This window comes from Sinohyriopsis cumingii, unplaced genomic scaffold, assembly GCF_028554795.1.
Source record: "Sinohyriopsis cumingii isolate HCF-2022 unplaced genomic scaffold, ASM2855479v2 utg001870l, whole genome shotgun sequence".
Lineage (NCBI taxonomy): Eukaryota > Metazoa > Mollusca > Bivalvia > Unionida > Unionidae > Sinohyriopsis > Sinohyriopsis cumingii.
This window is the reverse complement of record NW_028316076.1, coordinates 988,469-1,007,978: the sequence shown is the minus strand read 5'-3', so window position 1 is coordinate 1,007,978 and position 19,510 is coordinate 988,469. Positions and strand designations below refer to the sequence as shown.

General features: G+C 32.8%; 1 protein-coding gene across 1 annotated transcript; it reads left to right on the top strand.

The window, feature by feature from the left end:
• The first annotated feature begins 2,406 nt into the window (after positions 1–2,406).
• On the top strand, positions 2,407–15,505 carry LOC149771407 (serine protease inhibitor Cvsi-1-like). Its single transcript, XM_089948500.1, has 4 exons — positions 2,407–2,565; positions 5,436–5,573; positions 9,942–10,050; positions 15,403–15,505. The coding sequence occupies exons 1-3, from the start codon at positions 2,529–2,531 to the stop codon at positions 10,043–10,045; spliced, it is 279 nt and encodes a 92-aa protein (XP_089804626.1). The 5' UTR covers positions 2,407–2,528; the 3' UTR covers positions 10,046–10,050; positions 15,403–15,505.
• The last annotated feature ends 4,005 nt before the right edge of the window (positions 15,506–19,510 follow it).

Genomic DNA, 19,510 nt, shown 5'->3' with positions numbered 1-19,510 from the left:
TTTGGAAAACTAGAGAAAACAAAAATAAGAGTTAGATAATATTAGGAAGATAATGATGGATGAGACGAGGATTGGAGCTTTTGTTATGTATATTTAATGTGCATTGTTTGTTTGTTATTTTTTATGGTTTTTATTTCATTATATGCCATTGCAATGTAAATTTTAGTTTAATTTCTTCTTGATCTAATTTGACTTTTTAAAAGTTTTAGTTCATGGTCTATGTTGTTAATTTAAGCAATTGTTTTCTATTGATACATAACATTTTGTATTGTGCAAACACCGTAATTATTCTAGAAAGGTTAGTTTCCATTAGGTAATAAGTTTTACAGAAAATACTAATTGTTTTATGTTGTGACCAGTTTTGGCCTGATTAGTTTGTTTTCTCCAGTTTATTTGGATTTCAAGTTTGTTTTCATTGGAAATACTAGTGCTCTAATTTATACAGAATTCAAATACTGGAATATTATTTTCTGTGATTCAACAAAACACTGTTGACACATCAGTACGACGCTGGCTACAGCATACGTCATCGTCTTCCAGTTTTGATTTCATCGGGATTCGAACTCAGTTTCATTAGCATTTTTTATTACTAGGACTTTTACTTTTTAATTCTTGGATTATTTATGGTTTTGATTCGTACAACCGTATGTTCTTTTTCTTATATTTACCTTGTTTTTCTAGGGAAATAAATTACTTGTTAAATTTTGCAAAGCTTGTTGTCTTAACGTTTTGCTTGTTACTTTTGGAAGAGCCTACACACGTTAAAATGTAAACAGTCAATACTTATTGGATTATGTGAATTTTTTCCAAGACTTAATATTTCAATAAATATTTTTTAATGATGTGAAACTATCAAGGACTTTAGTGATATTCAATGTTCATGGGATTACGTTAAAGTAAATACACTCGGATTAATGACTGATAATTCACTGGTGCTAGCATGGTAGCAAAGAAACACTTTAGAACTTTCATTCAGAATACCTTGGGGAATGTTTCCCGATTAGTGAGAAATTGATAGTATAATTTATAATTATATTCTAGAAAAAATACACTGTAAGCTATTTTAAAATCTTTTGCTTTGCTTTGTTTGATTTTATATTTTTTTTTAAACATTTAAATAAGTTTATATTTTGTAAAATTTAATGCATGTGTGCTTTATCTGGTCTTGATACTGAAGTTTAAACCCCTTGATGTATTATACAAGCGGGAAGTTGATATGTTGATCTAGAAAAAGTTACTTTATTATCCATTCGTGTACTAATCGTTTTAGAGATACATTCCCTGAATTTACCATGATCATATCATTGAAACTGAAAATTTCTAAAACACCTAATAAATAATAATCCAGGACCCGATGGATGCAGAGTAGAATGATGTATACATTTGTTAAAGAATATATTGGACATACGTAATGACAACTTTTTAATTCATGTTTAAATTTTGGATTCCGAGAGACATTATTTACTTGTGTCACACACACACACACACACACACACACACACACACACACAGTTTCTAAGTTCTTGATTTCAAATTAATCATGCCTTTAGCCTTATTGATCAATTCCTTTTTGTTGCCCGTTAATAACTAGCAATGTCTACGAATTTAACTTTTCAACTTTATAATTGTTAAACTGTCAATTTCTTCTTAAGGTTTAATGCGATGGTCCATTGCTCGTCCTGTATTCTTGCCGGAAGTTCTAAGTATGCAGCGGCGAGCTCTAGCCGACAGGGTAGGTAACCTCGTTTTCACATATGTCTATAGACGTCATCAAGTCATCCACACAACTTAAGGTCGCAATAGAGAGTCTAAAGCTCGCGTTTCACTTTCCACGTTTTTCCCCCGTAACAATAAGTGTTCCTATCATATTATATGCATATCCATTCCCCCGTCACTCTCGTGGGACTTTGTGAAAATGGCATTGCGATTTAAAGAAGCTAAGATTAGGAATGCATGCAATGGATCATTCCGCTGTTCGTAGTAAAGTCTTTCTAGATTCTCCAGTTTCTCTTGTGTAAACCTATTTTATGCAATCTTGTGGCACAATCTGATTCTTTTTGCGCTGTTTATTGTACCCAGCAATGACGTAGCCAATTTAAAAGTGGGAAATTTTGCATTAGAGTTCCCATGTAATTCCAAATCTTGTACATACTTGTGAATTTCAGGGATACGTATATGAAAGATTGTCGTTAATAACATTCAACACAAAACTTGTATTGAATATGTTTATGTCTATGTTTATATATATATATATATATATATATATATATATATATATATATATATATATATATATATATATATATATATATTGGCATTAGATCCTAGGTGCATTATACATGGAATATGCCGTACTGCATGTAATGCAGCTTGATAAACCAAGTCCTTTCGTGCTGTTCCTAGTTTTTAATTATCGTGACTGATAGTTAGAGGAAAGTCACGATTTTTGTTCAGCTGTGTATATACCAGTAAGTTCAGGGATTGTTCTGCCTTCTAGACAAAGATTTCGTCTTAGTACGATCACCAAAATGAAGACAAGTCTTGTGGTAATTGCAGCCTTGATTGGTAAGTTTTCCGTTTAAAAGTTTGCAATTCTTTTAATCAGGAGATATTAAACTGAGCGATTTAACATATAATCTTAGTAGTGAGAGGAATGGAAACAATTTTTAGCAAAAACATATGATGTTTGTAGCTATCCTGTGTCAAATATACCGATATCATATGCTTGTTAGTGACTACACTTGAATAATGTACACACTATTTAGGCCGAGATCACGTGTCGCAGGAATTAGGGTACACATTTTTTTAATATTAATCAATAGCCGTTTCATTGCATAGGAAAACCATTGATATTAATCATTCTGCTATGTTATAGGAATGCCACATTTGAAACAAAACAATGTATTTCAACGTTTTATTGAACATTTTAGGTGTTGTGTATGAAATGAATAAAACCTGAACGCCGCTCAGTATTACACGCTATTTTGGTGATATTGTTTATTTCTCCTTAAGCAGTAAACGAAACTAAGTCTGTTAGAAGAATATGATATCATACGACACAAGAAACACAACCTAGTATTGATGGTTAAAAATAATGACACAAAGCATCGATGAAAATGGAAGATACCATTATGAATAGACGCGCCAGAGAAATTGTCCAAGGTTATCGTTGTGATTGTCTCATGTTTGCAGTGTGCATTATGATCATCTCAATATTTCAATGTACGTTATGAATGTCTCATTATTGCAGTCTGCGTCGAGACCTTAAATATTGGTGCGCGCTATTTTTTTTCTCCATATCGCAGTGTGTCAAATGTCACGATGGACTCAATATTGCATGTGTCATGTCACTACAGTATGCGTCATGATGGCTTCAGTGGTGCAGTGTGCGTCATACTTATCGATATATTGCAGTATGCATCATGATTGTCTCAGTAGTGCAGTGTGGCGTCCTGATATTCTTAGTAATGCAGTATGCTTCATGGTTGTCTCAATTTTGCATTATCATGATTGTCTTCAGTATATGGTGTGTGTCACAATTATCCCAGTATTGCAGCTTAACTAAATATATCTTCTTAATTGTTGTCGTTAAGCATAGAAGAAAATAGAAAACGTCGAAAAAGAGAATAAGCGAACAAAAATGACCAAACTAAAGGGAACGAGAAAGAGAAGACGAATAAAAAACAAATTGTAGATTATTAATTAATTACTGTATTGTAAATTGGACGCTGTTTTGCATCGCTTATATTTAGTTTTTCTCCCTGCTTCAAAGTTGGCGATCATTGTTCCTTTGAACTAAGAAAGTAACTGTGTTAATAAATTATGTATCGGATCATTTTTATAAAGCATTTGTTTGATATTTACTTTAGTGTTACACTTGGCAACTCAGTAAAAAAGAGAATAAGTAATAATGTCAAAGGAAGCCATGGGAACTAAATATATTCTTCCCTATACTAGAGCAAAATGAAACTAAATCTTAGTAATTCTTCTTAGAAAGAAAGCCGAAGAAAAAGACAAGCGCACGTACACATACCCAAACATAACACCAAGAGATACATATAACACTTCTAGCCTCCCCCCCCCCCGCCCAATAAAAACACAATGAAACAAATTATATTACAAGAATATTGACTATAACTCTATTTTCGCTCTATAAATTCAAATTATCTTTGTCTAATTAATCAAATATTCATTTATTTCTAATTATTGTCATTAAAAGTTTAATTATTTGCATACAATTTTCTTGAATATTAAATTACTTTATAACTAGTCTATTGTTTTGTGTTATGTATAACTAGTTTGCATTGTGTGATAGACCTTTGTCCATAATTGAGGTTAGGAACTTCGGATGAACCAATGCATTTTTTTTTTGAAACAACATATTACATAACCAATTCTTGTCTATAATTTTATATTATGTTTTAAGATGATTTTATATTATGGTTTAGGATGATTCAATTTTGTATTTGAAGATCATTATTGCTAGAAGGTAAACCTATTTGCTTGGATCTGATTTCAGGACATTGGTAACCCACTTGGGAGAAATCTGGTCTACCTGATGTTATACATGTTCTTTACTAAATATTTAGTGAGAGACCTTAACTTTTGTACCTCTTAGAATGTTCTGAAAATGAATTTGATGAGAAAATTAGTCTCATCCTGGTTCTGTTATTGCGTTTTATTCGCTATATAAAGGTAATGCTGAACATAATTACTAATTCATAACTTAATATCAGTCTTAATGGAATCAGTTTTAGTTGTGTGCAGTGATAATTTAACATTTTGGATTATATCATTGTGAAACATCAATACTGCTGGCACATTACAAACTACTTGCACGTCAACACATACAAGATTGGTTTTCTTTCGAAAAACCACTGGAATTCGTTCTTAACACTATATTCTTGTAGGCGAGTGATACAATTGTTACGATTGTTTGTGAGTAAATTCGAATTTTCACTTTATTTTTTGTATGTTTTCGCTCTTTTCTGTTACTTAGTTCAATTATTTTCCAATCGTCTTTTTTAACGAGACATTTTTGTTTTTAAGGAGAACATTAGTATTCCAAATTTCTTTTATAAATAATGATGAAAGCTGAGATATTACAAATAGTGTATCATTTAACGACGTAAAATTGGATATTCCAAAATATATATTCTAAGAAGACGGCGGTCATTGGATAAGCCAAAGTAGATAAATATCATGTCACGAATAATGCACGTAAATTGATAGTCAATCCATCCATGGTTTTATAACAGAAACCGGAAGTGAAAAAGATGGGTAATTAAATGTATTGCTTAATGGCGCTATAGCTGCCCAATATAATCAGCAGAATAGATATATCATGTATTTTAAGTTTTAACTTCAATTTTATGACAATGATATTATGCTGAACTGAAGCTATTAATGACTGATAATAAATGTTACTTTTTCAGTCGTAATTCGGGCAGAGAACTGCTATGAGGTGGCTGATTGCAATCATATTAAATGTGGCCCTGGAACAAGCATGAGGTGTATTACGCCTATTGATTTGGACCATGGACTCTGCACCTGTGCTACGAATACCACTGTCAGTAAGTTTCTCCCTCCCGCTCACACACCTACTGACATACGCACACATACTTATCGCAATATAGACTAAGAAAGGTACGGGCACCTTGTCAGGCTCACCACATAATATTAAAACTATTTCCGCAATAACATCACAAAAATAAATCAATTTTAAGATTATTCAAGCTAATTCCAATTTATTGTACATTTCACATTCAAGAATATCGGTAGTCGTTTTTGTCTTTGATTTGTTCCTAATTCAAGGTACATGAATTTTTACAAAATATAAACTAAAGGTGAACCATATGATTTCGGTCATAATCACTCTAAGGTCAATATTTGTGTTTACATTTTCCAGTCTTAAAATTGTAAAAATTTTGAAAATATGAACAAAAATATCCTCAGTGTAAAAGGGTTAACAAAAAAATCAACAAACAGGCTGCAAAACATCATGCTGAGAAGAAAGAAGTGATGATTACCCTGCCTTTGGATAAAGGTAGAAACTACCATTGTTGTTCTTATTTACGCGCAACTTGCTGATACCTTAAACAAAAATGTAGCATTTTCGATATACTGAATAAAACAAATTGCCCAATCCAATCTTAATCCAACTCCTCCATTACAACCATCACCACTACCAACAAGAAAAGCAACTTTAAGCTGTCAAATGTCTTCTTAGTGTGCCTTAACATATCGTATATAATGGGAGCGAGAAGAACAGGTACTATTTAAAAAGTAAATAATCGTATGATAACTTTCGTTTATTCAATCCATATAATGAAAGAATCAGCCTGTTCTTGTAAAGGTAGATTAGCTCAAATTCTGTAATCTGCGGTTGCCAAAACTAATTCAGAGACAATATGTATATATCAGATAGCATTAATTTAATCCAAAGTTCAAACAGCTAAACTTCATTCTGTTTATTCAAGAAGAAAAAGACAGGCGTGAGGTTAAAGAGAAACAATATCAAACATGGTTAAGTGTGTCACAAACATGAAGATATATTCACTCGTACTCTATCTAAGTGATGATTATTGAAACTTCTGAATACTTTGTTATATTAGCATTGTTTCTTTGAACCTGTCAATAAATTCAATACCGATTGATGGACAAAGTAAAATTCAGCATCAGCATACACATCACACAGGACACCTGTAGATATGTGTATGCGACGTAGCATAGGTAACGACGGTGAGGTGATCTGTCGGAGAGTGAGAAACGAATCTGCTACTGAGCAAAGAACATATTATAAGACCCGCTCACTCTCTATAACATCAGCCGTCGTCACAGACTTCAGGAAGGAGCATAGCAGGGACCGAGTAATACATTTCAAAACGTCGTATATAATAATAATAATAATAATAATGAGCACTTTGTATAGCGCCTAATATTTAGAAGCTCTAAGCGCTTTACAACATTAAACAACACTTATAAGATAAAAAACATATAATAATATTATTACAAAAACAAACACCATGAAATTAAAAAAAAACATTAAAAAATAAAAAACATGCTGAGAATATTTCAGGTAGGAAACATTATTAGGTCTTTAAGTTTGTTATTGCAGTCGAAATAAGTGAGTTTTGAGAGCCCTCTTGAATGTAATCACTGTGTCTTTGTGTCTAAGTTCAGTGGGCAATTCTATCCACGTTGCTGGGCCCTGGTATACAAAAGAACGCTGTCCATATGACTTTGTTTTCATAGTGGGAATAATGAGTATACGATTGTCAGAAGAGGAGCGTAAGTATCTTGCTGGTGTGTACACATGAGTATAATAAAAGTAAATTTTTATAACAAATGTGTGTCGGCAACTGTTCAGTAATTTGTTTTGGATCACTGTTACATAGCACAAGATTATATGGGACTGAAAAACATTTTAAGAACAGTATCTTCGTCCACATCTTATATACAGCTTATTCACAAACTAGGTTAGTTTATTTTGCACTTTTCTTGCTTTTATTGCGATTAGAAAGATTGTATTTATTAAAATACAAAACTAACATGGTATTATACTTATGGTGTATTGGCCTGTCTATATTAAAAGTTAGAACTTTATGACACATGACATCCTTATATCAAATCAATACTATCTATATTTTTGGGAAGCACGTTCATTTTGGATTTGTATTTCAATTTGTCATATACTTTTGTATAATACATACATAACTGTTAACAATTAAATTTCACAGTTCCATAATGCACATACCTATCATGGTCCAAACAATTATCTTGAAATTATGGCTAGATAGAATATCATAGATCATCATTAAACGGTTTTTTTTGTCGTTTTTGTCCCCGCATATATTGGTTTGCCTGTCCTTAACGGTTAGCTTATACATATAAATGATCAAAATGGTTAGATAGTTATCATGCGGCTTGTTAGCTTATACATATAAACAATCAAAATGGTTAGATAGTTATCATGCGGCTTGTTAGCTTATACATATAAACGATCAAAATGGTTAGATAGTTATCATGCGGCTTTTGTGTTAATATTGTGGAGAGAAGTTACATGGGCTCAGATTAACGTAACTGAGTTTCACTAATTGGTGGGAAACGAAAATATTATATAGTGTACATATAAGCACAGTGAGTTTTTAATTTCATGTTTTCATTTTCTCCGGATTGTTAATTGTTTTCTTCTCAGTTAGGTTTATTGATTCAATGGAAGAGTTGATTGCCCCCCCCCCCGGGGTTTATTGATCTAATGGAAGAGTTGGTTCCCCCGGGATTTATTAGTTTAATTGAAAATTTGATTGTCCCCGGGGTGTACTGATCTAATGAAAGAGTTGATTGCCCTGGGGTTTATTGATTTAATGGACGAGTTGATTTCCCCCGGGGTTTATTGATCTAATGGAAGAGTTGATTGCTCCGGGGTTTATTCATCTAGATCGTTTGATATGTTAAACATCACAATGGTCTCAACAGTGTAATTTGTTTATGCGGATGGGTGAGGTGGGTGGGCAGAACAATTCGTTGTGAAATATACGCAGACACAGGCACAAAAATGTAGCCAAACTTTCTTGGCACGGGTAGAAATGATGATAAAGGGCACGTTCACAAGAACATCGTCTTAGAAGGTATGTTGACAAGATTTCCAAAGTAAATTTTTCTAGTTCACAGATGTAAAAAATATGTGAATTGAAAGAAAAGATAGCGCACTGGATTCGACTCAGTATGTTAAAAATACGGTACCAAAATGTGACATACTAATGCACAATCCAGCTTGAATGAGCATACACTTACTATTATTGGATAGGTTATTCCTGCTATTGAGTTTCAACTTTGTATGGATTACGTTATATGACAGATGAACATAAATATGCTGATACAAATGAAGTCGATATTTTAAACTTGAATATACACACTGAGAAATAACACTCATATCGGCTGAGAAATGTTGAGAGCAAGACGGACAGCAATGATCATCCTACAAGATATTTTAATTTTGTGGCTAGCCAATGTGCATAATAAATATTAAACACAATTACTCACAGTAAGCCAGACTTATTATATTGTAACATTTCTAAGATCATAACCTAAGTTACTGGAAAGTGTAAGAATCAACCATTTTTGTAAAATCCAACAAATAATTTATTTCCCTAGACTACAACATGAAAATTTGAAAGGAATTTATAGCATTGGTAATTAAATTCCAAGTTGTCCAAAAGTATAGAATATTCCGAATGAATTCCAGTTGTATTGAATATGTTGATGTAATAGTGGTCTTCAATGTGCTAATGTGCCAACAGTCCTGTTGTATCACAATGTTATAATCCAAAAATGTCCTTGAATCAATTCACAATAATTTCAAAAATAGTCATTTAGTCCTAGATTCAAAGGCACTTTCCAGTGAATACCTTTAAATAAATTAAGTCCTCTCAACTGAACTCAACTAAAACTCTGATTCGACTAGATAGATAATGATATTAACAATTAGTAATTCTAAAGTAAACATCATTTATATAAAAAGCTATGACACATTCAAAGGAACTAATATGAAGGTCATTTTCTTACCAAATTTCTAAACGAGATCGCTTCAAGAACATTCATAATTTCTAAAACAATTAGACCTTGTACCCACAAAATGTAAACAACACATTTATAGCTTAAACGCAAGACCAAAAGATGTAAATAGCTATATAGGCCTCTACCAACAGCTTCTGACCACGGTGAACCACACAATACAGATATACATACACTATAATTGTTAAAAACTGTTTCTTTTTATACCATTGAACACATATCTATTTATAAGAGACGTTCTTAGTACAGATACAAAATTAGCTTGCGCAATGCTGTGTCCTTTTAGGGTACATACGAATCTTGCTATTCAAGATCTAGAGCAAATTCTCCATGGTGACTATGCCATATATCTATCCGTTTTTCAGGCTGCACTCTCCAATCACATTGCCAGAGAGACGTTTGTTCTTTAAGAGACCCACATGAGCACTGTGTCGATGGGTTTTGTGCCTGTCTGCATTTCCAGCCGTGACAAGGGTACGTTAAAAAACTGAACTTGAATGCAGACTCGTTTGTCAAATGGTAGATACAATTCATATGTTAACTAAAGTATTGGAATGTTAAATATAAATATATAGGTGATGTAAGGTTATTATGACGGTTTTATACAACTTCCTTGCCTTTAAAACAGTAGCTGTTATTGTTCACGCAGAATGAAGACACCATCAGTAATCAAACGCCATACTATTAATATAGTTAGTACCTATGGATAAATACCTAATACTTCTCTCTAAACAATTAACTCCGATCCTGTTATGAGAACTCTAATAGTAATTATTACGAAGATTGGTGTGCTTCGGTTGTCTTTAACTTTACCAGCTATAAATATTTATTTTGTTCGTATCTACGTGCATGGACGTGGATCTTACCTCTTTCACCCCTAGCATCAAACATATGCGCAGAGGTTGTAACCGAAACTGCACACATTTGGGTTAAAATGTGGCTGTAAATGCATTTAGGTTTCAATGTATCTTTGAGTTCTCTCTCCAAGTACCCTGTGGAAGCCACCCCCCTTCCCCACAAAAAGAAAGTCATTCCCTTTTCACAGATGGTCACCATTATTCAACATTACCGATTGTGGTAAATTTCTATCCTGCTATTTCAGAAGTGACTATATTTAAATGTTTTGGCACTCTGCGTCTGGATGACCTCAAGAAAGAAAGGATCTTTGAGTAGTTACCAAAATGTCAAAATCTTTGATCAAATTTGACAATCAGGGAGTCTGAACGTAGCATTTCCTTTTGTTATTCCGCTGTACTTCGGTTAAATGTATTTACATCTACACGATTTACTTTCCATTACTTTCTCTCTCAGCGCTTTTCCCTCTTCAGCTAAAAAAGCAGATTAGAAGTCTCGCCTGAACTGAAATACTACACTTTTAAAATCAATGTATAATTTTGTACAACGACTGAATGCCAATCATTTCATCAGCGTCACCGATCAGTTGATCAATATGTTTGTTGATATCATTAGGAGGAGAATAGGCTTCAGTTTAAACTTTGTAAAGCTCAATGATTGATGCAGTATATTATATACATATTAATATAAAAAATCATATCTTTATCCCAGTAAAAGTTGAATAATATTGTAATTATAATAACTATATCTAGAGCATTATGAGAGAATAATTAAAATGCTTTTCTCATTACGTTTGATGAATTAATCAAAATTGATGTATACCGATATGAGTTGATATGTTCTAGTAGACTTTGTTTACGTTGATGCATATCTTGTACATCTGTCTTTAAAATATACTGATATTTATTTAATGGAGAAAGGCATTCTAACCATATCAGTATTGCTCTTGATAACCATAGATAACATGCACATCCACGAAGTAAAGCAGCATCTTCTATAAAATGAGAGCTAAGGAAAATATATAATCGAAGCATATAGTTAGAATGACATTGGTACAGATCACGCAATGCATTGAAAACTAGCAAAAAGCAGTGAAAGTTGGTAAAAAAATAAACAACAAGTCTCTGAGAACGAGCGTTATAGTGCGATATATTCGGTCACTAAGTCTAGGAAGCTTTGGTCAACTATTCACATTGTTTTTCTAATAAAAGTTTTGCTGGTCAAGATAAGATTATTCTTGTGAACCAAACAAAAAATTTTTAAGCAAAAATGTATGGAATATGTACAATCGTTTCTAATTTGTACATATTTCATTCATCAACGTATTAAGGTTATTAAAGGCATTTATAACAAATATACATGGGTTTTATTTTAAGATGTAGACAAGTATGTACCCTGATATGTGGAAAAAATAATCGGGATTAATTTACTGTTAAACTGCTTAAAGTAGCTTTATTAATCCGTATTAGCTAATCTGGAGATTTAAATAACAAAACATTGCAGTCTGTTAAGACCATATGGCCCTAAAATAAGTAACAGAAAAAAGCGAAACTAATAAGTGTAGTAAAATCAACAAATAATTTATTTCCCTTGAATACAAATTGAAAATTCAGAAGGCAATTAAAGGATTGTCAATTAAATCCAAAATAATCTTATATGTTCTATCACACATTCAAAAGTATAGCATTTTGAATGAATTCTAACAGTTTTGAATGACTTGATATATCACAATGATATAATCAAGAATATATTTGAACGAGTCATCAATAATTCCAAAGCAATATTTTAGTCCAAAGAGTAAACGAATACTTTGTAATTTCAATTAATAATTAAAATACAATTTGCCTCTCAAATTATGTCTGAATGCAAGTATTGGGATCCCAATCCTATATACGTCAATTTCCTTTGATCTACGACACAACATAATTTCCTACTGAAAAACCCAGTAACTCATAAACAAGGCCAGGTCTTGAACTCAGATCTAAGTAAACATTTCGTATACTTCCTTGGACCATGACAAAGATCAGGTAAGCCTTACACTTAATAACGGACAAATCTCTAGCACATACTATAGATGCATATAACTAGTCAAAATGTGTCGTGTACGTCTTGAAGGAAGCACACGTGCTTCCGCTTGTCATTAAGAAAAATCTCTTGATAGAAGTATCTCCCGACAAGTTAATATTTGCTCATCGTGTCCAGACTTAGAAAAATGAATTAACAGTCAACATAAACATTGTGAATATTCAACGACATATTTCGAAACAAGTCAATGATGCCAAATTAGTCCTCCACCTTTGTTCGATTACTGGAGGAAGGTTTGTCACGAAAAATGTATGTATCCACACTTTTGATGAATTTCTGAATGTCTCGGCACATTTTCATTTTCAAACCAACGGTTTATGCTCTCTGAGTTGGCTCCGTAAATTCGTATTGAACGATCTGTTGAATCGTAAGCACTACATGTACATGCAGAGTGCTTTGAGTAGCGCAAATAACATTTTTTTGAAAAAAAATACTTGTTCCTCAGGAACCGATTCTCTGATATTTAATACTGAATGCGTATATATAATGAGGTGTTTCTAGTTTCTTACATTTTGATGTGTGTATAACTATATTGATTACAATACTCTGTCCTTTTTGTCACCGAAATTTTACGCTGTGAGTGACACTTTTGAGAAATAGTTCAGCGTTCTCATGGACTGGTGCACTGGGAACAAAATGTAAGATAACCCTGAAAAGCACTAGCTGTGGATAAAAATACATCCAGTACCAAAAATGCACTTAACATGCCTAATGCTGTCATAAACTGAACAAATCGAACAGCTATAAACTGGTGATGACCATTAACTGCAATGGCATTCTTATGTATACAAAATCCTTTGTAGGAAAGCTTCAAGGTAACTAACTGTCTTGAAACGTATTTGCCAATAGCTGTCAGAATTCAATTAACTGACAAGCTTGCATATCCTACTTTTCAGTTTTGACGTGTCTCCCTTAGCCTGTAGTTATCAGTATACTATCCTTAGATCTGTATGTGACAATTGCACAAACAGTTACTCTATGCTCTTACTTAAGGCACAAATGTCGGTAATTCACGTTCTGAATAAGTGCACTCCCCAGCGTCTGATTAATTTGAGATGCTTGGTATGCCATACAAATGCAATGTTAGTCAAATATTTTTAGTGTCCTTAGAAGAATAAACTCAATAAATGACCAAATTTCTTTTAGAAATGCGGCTGCCATTATGTGGAATGATTTACTACATCATTTGAAACACTGAATCGATTTTTAATATCTATGTATATCATTCATTTTATTTTGGAATGGTAAAAACAGTCAGTGTAATACGTCCAAATCATACATACCAAAACGTATATCGATGTATATCATTCATTTTGTTTTTTAAATGGTACAAACAGTGTAATACGTACAAATCATACATACCAAAACGTATATCTATGTATATCATTCATTTTATTTTGGAATGGTAAAAACAGTCAGTGTAATACGTCCAAATCATACATACCAAAACGTTATCTATGTATATCATTCATTTTATTTTTGGAATGGTAAAAACAGTCAATGTAATGCGTACAAATCATACATACCAAAACGTATATCTATGTATATCATTCATTTTATTTTGGAATGGTAAAAACAGTCAGTGTAATACGTAAAAATTATACATACCAAAACGTATATCTATGTATATCATTCATTTTATTTTGGAATGGTAAAAACAGTCAGTGTAATACGTAAAAATTATACATACCAAAACGTATATCTATGTATATCATTCATTATATTTTGGAATGGCAAAAAGTCAGTGTAATACGTACAAATCATACATACCAACACGTATATCTATGTATATCATTCATTTTATTTTAGAATGGTAAAAACAGTCAGTGTAATACGTACAAATCATACATCCCAAGATGTGTATCTATGTATATCATTCATTTTATTTTGGAATGGTAAAACAGTCAATGTAATACGTACAAATCATACATCCTAACACAAACTCTCTTGCCCTGAAGACATCAACTGACACCCATGTTACCGGTTTCTTCTATTACTAAGCTCATTCTTTTTTATTGTCATTATAAAATGTTTTTTCTTGTTTATATTTGTAATTGGTCCCGTTGTATTTATTTATATCTTATGTCTAGCTTGTTTATATTTGTAATTGGTCCCGTTGTACTTATTTATATCTTATGTCTAGCTCGTGCGAATCAGATTGATTTATAGTCTTTATTGTTTTTGTCATGTCAGTAGAAAGTTTTCTAGAGAACTGTTTTAAATGATATCGACGATACATATAATTTATCGTATCTGACATGTTATCTTTTGTGTGCCTATGTCCTAGTAAATACCAGTGACCAGAGTCGAGCGTCAGCCAACTGTAGCAGACGATTTTGTGATGCTCTCTGAATCTTAATATTCCATATGTAAAAATAAAAAAGATTATAAACTACCTGGAAGTAAAAGAAATAGAAAAAACAACCCGCAGCAACATTTAATTGTAAACAGGCAGACTGTGAAGTAATAGAGAACTAGCCATGAAATTGCGAGTTCTCTGTTTACTACATTTCGGCTTGTATTATATATGTATAAAGGACATTGCATATCAGGACGGTATAAAATCTGATCTTTCAGAGTTGCGTGTAATATTTATATGCTTTTGAACAATCACAATATCTAGCATGCACCTAGAACTTGTAGAATGTTACTACATGTATAGTACAAAATGGTCAGTCATTTAGAAGGAGTGTACGCCATTTATAGCATCAAAGAGAGAAATCAAATTAAATGAAATCGTTGTATCACGTTGCACTTCAACCCCGAAACCGAAAATGAACAACTGTATTATTTGTTTAAAGCATAGGACTAGTAAGAATAGATTATTCACACCTTAAAAGTGAAAAAATTTCTTAAATGTAAATAATTTTTCCATTTTCTTTTCAGATTATGATCACGATGCAAGAAATTATGGAAATATGTTGAAAAAGTATATAAAGAACTCTGATCGATATTTGTTCTGAGTGGCAATAAAGCATAGGAAATCATTCATCAGTCTCACAGCATTTGTTGTGCTATTATTTGGCTATTGATGCACGATTTACAAAATTCACGCATCAAAAGATGGATAATACAAAGCTAGTTTCAATGACAGACGCACTTCTTTCTATGATCTAAGTGTTAAAGACCTTGAATTGAGGTACCACCGTAAATCGAGAACATTGATGCAACTGCAAATCGAAATTTGTAACCTTGCATGCAATGTACAAAACGGCGCTGAGTCTTTAATCATTCTCAAGCAAATATGTTATGAAACAAAAAGGTGACTTTTAATGGAAATCTTCTTAAATAACACTATCTTCGACCGAAGATATACAGATCTAAGAGACATATTTTTTATTGTTACGTGTTTAGGCTCGAATAAACAGTAACACAGAAAGAGTGAAAACAACAAGCTTTTTAAAATTTAACAAATAATTTATTTTCCTGGAAAATTCTTTACAAATGAAAAAAGGAGAAGAACTTACGGTTTCAAGCATCAAATCCAAAACTAATCTTAGAATGATCCACGAATTAGTTTGAAAAAGTCCTAGCAACAAATGTTCTAAAAATTTCAAGTTCGAATCCTGTTGGAAAATCCAAGATTGATGACGATAATGCATGCTGTAGTCAGTACTGTGCTTATCTACAGTTTATTGTAGAAATACAAATAATGGCACTCAATGTTGGAAATCCAAATTAAATTTGTAAATTTGTAAGCAATGTATTTCTAAAATGTTCTATATTTGAAATCCAAATGATCTGAAGATAATTAACTCAAAAACAAAGAAAACAACTTGATACCAAGTGTAAAAAACCTAAAACGGAGAGACATCTATCTAAAACAAAGGTTATATTCTATCATAAGACGCAGTTTCGAAATTCTTCAAGTTGCAAAATCAGAAGGGGTGATCACGTGAATATGTTTATATCACGTACACAAAAATGGCCTTCATTAGACCAATACTTTCCTCTAAGGAAAAAAAGAGAAAAAAGTTGTTTACGTCTTAAACCCAAAGCCCCATCATGACCTTGACAACAACCAATCATTTTAAAATAAAATACAACCGTGTTTACTAATTTTGAACCAAGGTCAGCATTTAGGCCAACACCTGGCGTTTATGAAAAGAATCATTCAGGTAAACCAATTTTCTGGATATCATTTCTAGTAAATAAGTTTACATTACAATAGCATGTAGTTGTTGTTGTTGTTGTTATAGGGTTTAACGCCATTTTTCAGCACAAGATAGGCTATACATGCATACTTTAACATATATTTATATGAATATCAACAGTGGCTGGTTATTCAGAAACGTTGGTACTGATATTGGAAACAAAAAACGGTTTGTTCTCGACCACTGAATTTGGAGTTCACAATTAGTGTTCTGCTTGCAAAGGATCTCAGGTGAAAGGTTCAGGGAATGTTATGAAAGAGGACCTAGAGAAACAGACGACCGATATTCTGTACAAAATGATCAACCTAGATTGTTGTCGATGAGCCCTGGATGTTAGATTGTGAACTCCTTCCAAAGTGTCAGAATGGCCTGAGGAAGTGAAAAACATAAATGATTACTATTACTCGCAAATATTTCGTCCCAATTAGCACCAGGATCTTTTGCAAGTCGGATTGAAAGTGGAATTATACTTGTTAGAGACATGTTTATATATGTATGTGGTTATTAAGATAATAATAATATACCACGTCCAGTCGCTATAACACATAAACCAATACCATCTTTGTTGATACAATCCATGCATTGATCATGGCCATTGCCAAATAGTATCATTTGTGATATTATTAATGTGTTGATTCTCCGTGCTATGTATGCATCTGGAACAATGAATACAAACTGCAGATTAATAGACTTGTTAATGTTAATCGATGTTGGATAGGAAAATTCCATCAGAGGGTCAGAAGCATCGTTGGGTGTCTAACGCAACATTTTGATACATGGCGTATTGGAAATACTGACACAAAAAAAAACCCATGAAAAATTCCGTATCTTAAATACTCAGTGTCTCTAATCAGGTTTTAACACATTGTAGTTTGTAAAGAACAGTGTTGATTTGGTGATGACGGTACACAGCATCTAAACTGCAGATCTCTTGCTCAACTATACAAAAATAATACGAGACACAGTGATTAGTTGATCGGACGTTAGTTCCACTGTCATAAACTCGAAACGAAGCTAGTGAGATCTCCTACGTGCGGGATTCCCTTGTGGTGACTGGCGTCTGAAAAGTAGTATTCCAGTTTCCAAGACCAGATTGTAATCATCGAGGTGGTGCTCAGGGTTGTATTTGCATCGACACTGTATGACATTATCGATAATTCAGTGAATCCACGCATTAACGAGACAAACATCTTTAGGTCGATGTTGTCGTCCGTAAGAAACCGTTGACAAATCGACCTGGTCTCATTAATGGCTTCTGACTGGTTATTACCTACGAGAACTGAACCAACGAATCTTTCCAATCGATCCACAAGTTCATGGACCCGCTATGGGTCGGAGGTCACAATATTAATAATGAGCAGACTCTGAGCGTTGTCGATATCCTCATCTTTCATTACGGCTCTAGGATGTTGACATTCATAGTTTTCGACTTCATAATTAATAATTTTCCTGTGCTAGACAACTGCCTTGGTTTTACACTGAAATATTTAGTGTCTCTCATAAGGTTTTAACACATTATAGTTTGTAAAGAATAGTGTTAATTTGACGATGATCGTACACAGCATCTAAACCTATCAAACGCTTTCCGAAATAACCAAGTGGTCAAAAATACGTAAATTTTGCTTACAGATTTCTGGAAATTCTTATTTACATATTTGTTCCATATCTGAGGCAAGTAAGCGGCAAGTGCCACATCATTCGTATCGATATCTTCCAGGCCTGCCTCGTTAAAATGCTATGCATTTATCTCAGTCTAGATGGTGGTTGTGCAAGATATGCAATTCGCTTGTTCCGCAATGTAGATGACTCTAAATAGGACTTCTTGGAATGTCTCATTAACCGCTGCCAGGCATTCGATAGCCGATGCGGCCAGCGCTTTACCGGAGCACTACAGACAAAGACGGAGATACCTGTTATCTGTCTTGATATCATGATGAACTTCATAGATGAGATCCACGTTGGCGCGTTGACCGTTTGATTGTTTGATGCAATATACGCGAGATCATGTCAGTAACATATGGCATCGATCCTGAGTACAGGTTCTTCTTCGGGTTTCAATCGGTTACTAGAGTAAAGTCGTATATCCAGCTGTGCTCCAGGCTTACAGTAACTGTATGCAGGTATATGTATTTCACTTGGATATTTAATGCATGGTACCCAAGGTAGTCTAGTTAACGCAGCAGTGATACCAAAGTGGAAACATTGCTGTTGGCTCAATAATAATAATAATAATAATAATAATAATAATAATTATTATTATTATTATTATTATTATTATTATTACAATTATTATTTTTATTATTATTATTATTATTATTATTATTATTATTATTATTATTAAAATTATTATTATTATTATTATTATTAATTTTTATTAGAAAACATTCGAAAACGTGTAATGTTGCTAACCATTCACTCAAATAAAGATGATAGAGACAGAGAGCTAGATAGAGAACAATGTATATATAATTACGACAGAGAACTAGATAGAGAGCAATATATATATATATAATTACGAATTTTTGGTCATAAACTATATAACAGATAGAACAAAAACGAACACATTTTGTAAAACGTAACAAATAATTTAATAATGAAAGCGATAAAATCAAAAGATACCGCGAACTTACAGTATCATGAATTGAATAAAAAATAATTCCAAATGTTTTGACACAAGTTCTAAGGGATCTAATATCCCGAATGAATTTTAGATCCTCGATTGTACTAGTCTGCCAAAAGTCCTGATATATCACAATGACATTGTCCAGGACTCCTTTAAATACATTCACAATAGTTCCAAAATGATAGCATAGTCCTATGAGCACTTCGTAATTTCAATG